The sequence below is a fragment of the Octopus bimaculoides genome, chromosome 16 (genome assembly GCF_001194135.2).
Source record: "Octopus bimaculoides isolate UCB-OBI-ISO-001 chromosome 16, ASM119413v2, whole genome shotgun sequence".
Lineage (NCBI taxonomy): Eukaryota > Metazoa > Mollusca > Cephalopoda > Octopoda > Octopodidae > Octopus > Octopus bimaculoides.
In genome coordinates this window covers 55,047,508-55,053,529 of record NC_068996.1, presented here as the reverse complement: position 1 = coordinate 55,053,529, position 6,022 = coordinate 55,047,508, and the positions used below count along the sequence as shown (strand labels likewise).

At 37.0% G+C, this 6,022-nt stretch overlaps 1 protein-coding gene across 1 annotated transcript in view; it reads right to left on the bottom strand.

Moving 5' to 3' along the window:
- LOC106871184 (codanin-1) overlaps window positions 1-5,679 on the bottom strand; it is a 28,562-nt gene extending 22,883 nt beyond the window's left edge. The window contains exons 1-3 of the mRNA XM_014917517.2: window positions 5,545-5,679; window positions 3,845-4,011; window positions 2,077-2,158 (exon numbers count right to left, since the gene is read on the bottom strand). Coding sequence (XP_014773003.1) covers window positions 2,077-2,158; window positions 3,845-4,011; window positions 5,545-5,661 — 366 coding nt within the window. The 5' untranslated portion in view covers window positions 5,662-5,679. The remainder of the gene's footprint in view (window positions 1-2,076; window positions 2,159-3,844; window positions 4,012-5,544) is intronic.
- Window positions 5,680-6,022: the final 343 nt, after the last annotated feature.

Below are 6,022 nucleotides of genomic sequence, written 5' to 3'. Positions count from 1 at the left end.
TCTAAAGCATCACCTTTACCTTTGTAGCAGTTTACTATGGTGCTGCTACACCAGTCATTGGGTATGACTCCTTCGTGTATCACCTGGTTCGTAATACGGGTGACTAGGCTGTAGCCAACACTGCCAGATATTTTGAGCATCTCTGCAGTGATTCCTGATGGGCCGGGGGCTTTCCCTGTCTTCATACTCTTAATTGCTTTATCTACCCTGGTACTGTCAACTCGGATAGCTGGTCCCTCTGTTGGGTCGACATACGGCAGGCTCTCTTTCTCCCATTCATTCTCTTTATTAAGCAATTATAAAGGAAAATAGACTATACTATGATTGACAACAAAATGAGATTTAAAGTGGATCACATTCTATACTGAATGAAAATCCTGTTCTAACAGTTGTTTTCTTTTTTTTTTACCCTCATTATTTCTTGTTCTCTCAGTTTTTAAAAATCAATTCTAGCTTAAAGAAAGATTAATTGTTTAGCAATAACATTTCATAATCTGAAAATGGCATATTTCATAGAGAATTACCATACAATTCACAAAATATTTTAAGCAACAAATATTAATTACAATGAGTAAGTTCCTTACATGACACAATTGAAAAACAAAAAAAGAGGTAAAATACAAAAAACACAGAAGCAAATTTGTTTTATCAGGGTTCGAATGTTCTGTGTCGAGGCAAAGCAATGTGATGAAGAGATTCTCCTTGCAGCCACACGCTCCTGGTTGTGATCCTATTGCAACGTAGCATCAAGTAGACCAATGCCACGTAAGTGAAATTTGGTGAAGAGAAAATATATACATATATATCATCATCATCATTTGATGTCCATTTTCCATGCTGGCATGGGCTGGATTGTTTTACAGGAGCTAGCAAGGCCAGGAGCCATGGCAGGTTCCAGAGTCCGTTTAGGCTTTGTTTCTATGGCTGAATGCCTTTACACACTTTACAAAGTGTGTAGTCGGTGCTTTTTACATGGCACCATCATCCATGTTTTTTACATGTCACCAGCACCCGTGCTGTTTGGATGTTAGGGGATCAAATATGGGTACAGGGAGAAGTTTGATGGGGCAGAGCCCCTCATGGACAGGCATTACCAAGATTGTTTTAAGGTATCAACTCTGTTGTGGTGGGTAGGTCTTTTTGAGTAAAGCAATGTGCAATATATCTCAATCCTTTATCATTTCCTTTGTAAGGGTCAGTGTCTTGAGATTGGCCCTTAATACCTTGTCCCATGTCTTCCCGAGTTTCTCTCTTGCACAATGCATCTAATTCCTCTTATGCCTAACTTTTCTCTCAATACACTAGCACTCTGTCACACATGTATGATATAACACACACACACATAACAAACAAATCACATGAGTAGTAATCTGAGGCAATGAACCTCAGGCTATCGTAACTTGCTCCCTTCTTATATAAGTATAGCCATATTCAACAGTTTTGTCAGGTTAGTGTTGATGGTTCCCATAGCCATTTTCCCCTCTGATCTGAATCTTTGGGTAAAGAATGAAGTATTCTTCAAGTTTACACAGTCTGACAGTTGGTATACCTGCTCAGTTATCATTAGTTTAAGACAAGTTTTCTGCTATTGTTTTATGATTGATGGTAAGTTAAACCGTATGAGATAAATCGCTATTAACTACCACTGCACACCAACTGTCCACATCATGGAGACACTCTCATGGCCAGCACCTAAAAATACTATGAACATTGTCTTCCCCGACCCCTGCAGGATGGCAGTAATTCCTAGTAAGAGCATCCAGCAGTACAACTATGTCAAAAATGAAAAAAATGGAGTGTAAAAGACCTGCCCACCACAACTACTGCACAATGTTGAGACAAGGACAGACAGACAGACAGACAGACACACATCTTTCAGTTCCTCTCAACTACATGTACTCACAAAACCTTGGCTGGCAAAGATACTTGCCCAATATGCTACACAGTGGAACCAGACCTAAAGCAACATGATTGGTGAGTGAAACTTGTTAACCACACAGGTATTCCTATGCCTGGGGTCAATACAATTGATTAAGCCTTTGAAGGCAATGAAAGCAATGACTAAAATATACTCACCCCTAAAAGCCATTCAATCTGAATAATAATAAATAATTGAGTTTCAAGACATATTTTCGCTTTCAAATTGTACCAAGATTTCCTGTGTAAGAGAAAATCTTAGTTTGATGATAAATATAGAAAAGGGCAACGCAAAGTTGAAACAAGTTCCTACAGATAAATTAGAATAGTCATCGAAAAAAAAAACAGAATTTCACATTTAATAAAAAGAATTTTTCATTACTGTTTCATGATAAGATGTAGTTTTAGAATTAAATGAGAAGAACAATTGAAAATTGTGATGTATATGCATTTTCTAACTGGTAAGTAAAGCAGCTTAATGTCCTAACATCCAAAAGGTAACGAAGACATACTTTCTTTAATACCTTGAGAATCTTTCTCTTTTCTCAGGGACAAATTTTCATAGAGTTACATCTACTGGCAATTTTCCTTTCAATGTTACACATTAGTAGATTCTGGAAGATTTCAGCAATGCAATGTTGTTGCCTTTGACAACAGGAAAGTTGTTTGAGAATCTTCTAAGTAAATTACTCCATGGCAATCTGCATGAAAAGTGCCCTCTCTATATCATAAATCTGTCAATTTCATTGCATTCCAGGGTTTGACATTTTCTACCACACAATCTATTTCATACATAAATTACTCTTTCCTTCTCACTCCTAGCAATACACCACAATTCCATACATTTGATACTTTCCTTATCTTTCTGCATCTCCCTCAATACACATGTGTCATCTGCATCCTATCTAGAACACCTTCTACCAGACGTGCTTCTTCTTTGAACAGGGACTGCACAAACATTCTCTGATGAGGACATGATTACCTGTGTCATTCTATACTACCAAAATACAATTACTGCATATATCATATATGCTGGCATTAGGAAGGGCACCCAGCCATAGAAACCATGCCAAATGGAGTAAATGGAGTCTGGTGCAGTTCTTCAGCTAACAAGGTTCAGGCAAGCAGTCTAACCCTTGCCAACATGGAAAGCAGACACCAAATGATGATGATGATGATGAAATGCCACAACTCTCTCTCTCTCTCTCTCTCTATATATATATATATATATATATATATATATATACACACACACACAAATACATAAAACACTCAATTAAAATGAACCAAGTTGCTACAAACTATCAGACATCTAACACATTGCCAAAGTTACTTCCCAAAAGCTCCTGCTTCAGGCTTAGAAAATATATAAGCCCCAATCAACAGCTGACCTTCTACAAAGCATACATGCAATCTACATCTGGCTTGATGCCATTTCTATACATATTTCTGGTTGATTGGCAGATTTGTTCACCACCACACAGATGTTGTTTCCATTGTTTTGTTTTGTTTTTTTTTCTTCTACTGCTTTGCTATAATAGTTTTTCCTCAAACTGCCTTCAGCTGATGTTCTACATCTCTACTATAGTCCCTACTTCCCCTCAACCACCAAACCCAACAGTAGGTACATCATTTAATATTTCCCAGAACTATAACCCAATGGGTTTCACTCCTTCCCTACGCTTTTTCCACCCCGCATGGGTAACAATCTACAGAAGTTTGAATCAATCAAAACTGCAACCTCACCAGTCTAAGACAACTAGCATGAGCCATGGGTACCACCCATATAACTAAGTAATAAAAACAATTTTTCAAATAAGAATGAAAAGCTACCATTAATTTAATGATTACTACAAAAGACTTAGTTACATAAATTTGAAATAAGATTTTCACAAAAGTTTCTTCAATAAATTTCATTATAACATACCGATGAATGTAGAGCAGTTCATGAATTATTTCCTGATAATAATCAAGTAAGGGTGACAATTTATCAATCCAACTCAAAAATTCTACAACCCATGGAATGGTTAAGCACAGGCGGCCTCTTGTAGATGCTTCTTTCAAATAATTCAGAATATTACAGGAAGGAACACTCTACAATTAAAATAAACATAGTAAAACATGTATTTAGATTCAAAATAGAATGGTTTAGAAATGAACAATTTGTATATTTTTTAGGATAAATGTTTGTCCTGGCATACAGCCATGTTCCCTGCATCCCTCTTCAGCTAAGCAATCCTTTATTTTGTGGGCTTGTGGGTGCAGGTGCCATGTAAAAAGCACCCATGCTGGTGCTGCGTAAAAGCACCGAGTGCACTCTATAAAGTGGTTGGTGTTAGAAAGGGCATCCAGCAGTAGAAACCATTCCAAAACAGACAGCTCTCCAGCCTTGCCAGCCCCTGTCAAATCATCCAACCCATGCCAGCATGGAAAACAGACAATAAATGATGACGATGATGATGTTGGATGTCTAAACACACAATCAAGTAGTGCTTTAGTAAAACACCGTCTCTGAAATCAATGGGAGATGAACATCATTTCTGAAAAAATTCTTCAATTATAAATGAATGTCCTGATCTTTTTTTCCTTCTTTCAAGAATTAGAACTACTTCAGATTTAAATTAAATTCTTTTGCATTTTTACATTAAAACTTCTCAACAAAACCAAGTGCTAAATTATTTTTCAAGACAGAAAAATAATAAAATCAGGTAAGGAATCAAATGAAATGGAAAAGCTTATGTAAAATTCCAATTGTAAATTGTAATGGAAACTAAACTATGCAGAGGCACATGGCTTAGTAGTTAGGACATTGGACTCATGATCGTAACATTTTGGTTTCAATTCCTGGACTGGGCGATGCATTGTGTTCTCAAGAAAAACACTTCATTTCATGTTGTTCCTGTACGCTCAGCTGGCAAAAATGAGCAATCCTGCAACAGACTGGTGTCCTGTCCAGGGAGGAATATATACGCCAGAGAAGCTGGAAAACTCACCCCTTGTTCCTTTTGGAGTGATGTGGAATAACTGTATTTAACAATAGAATACAAAAGTATATAAGGAAGTAACTAGAAAAGTAACATCAGAAGCAGTAACATAAGAAATTAGAAAGCTGGTCTTCATAAGATGACCCACCACTCCTTTAAAGAAACGATGACAATATTCTTGATTGTCATCGTTTAGTGTCTGTTTTCCATGCTGGCATGGGTTGGACGGTTTGACTGGGGACTAGCAAGCCAGGAGGCTGCACCAGGCTCCATTCTGATCTGGCAATGTTTCTACAGCTGGATGCCCTTCCTAACACCAACCACTCTGAGAGTGTAGTGGGTGCTTCTTACATGCCACCGGCACGGGTGCCAGTTAGGCAGCACTGGCATCGGCCATGTTTGGATGCTACCGGCACAGGAGCCAGTCAGGGAAGGGGGATATCTGGCAGGCATTGACCACGTTCGGATGGTACGTGCCACCGGCATGAGGAGCCAGTCAGGTGGCACTGGCAACGACCTATGCATAAATGTTGTTTTAGAAAAAAACAAAAACAAATTTGGAATCATTTCCATTAATTCTAACTACAATATTAATCATATATATGCGTGTGTTGTGTGTGTTCAATAATCTTTGAATACTAACTTTATTTCTTATATTCACATAGGCAGAGTGCACTTCATCTGGAAGTTTGTTGACAGACTGATATGGCAGAAATGTTATAAAGCCTAAAAATTTTGCAAGTAACCTTAAGGTCAACATAGAAGACCTGAATTCTTTCTTGACCTGTAAAATATAAAGAGAAAATTTTTTTAGTTATTTACAATCAAATTTTATACTACTACTACTACTACTACTACTACTAAAAAAAAAATATCAAAAGATTAATAATATAATACTAGCTAATCATAGTCCAAAAACTTCTGTGAAGAATTTATGATGCAGTAGAGAAAGATCATGGAACTTCTAAAACTTTGTAGTAAAGAACAAATTAAACTATAAATTTCTGTGCAGAATTAATTCATTCAGAGTACAATTTGAGTTTGAATGAATTAATTTGAGTTGACTAACTTTATCTCATTTGTGAGAAATTGTTTTGAAAAGTCAGAGTGAATGAAATGAA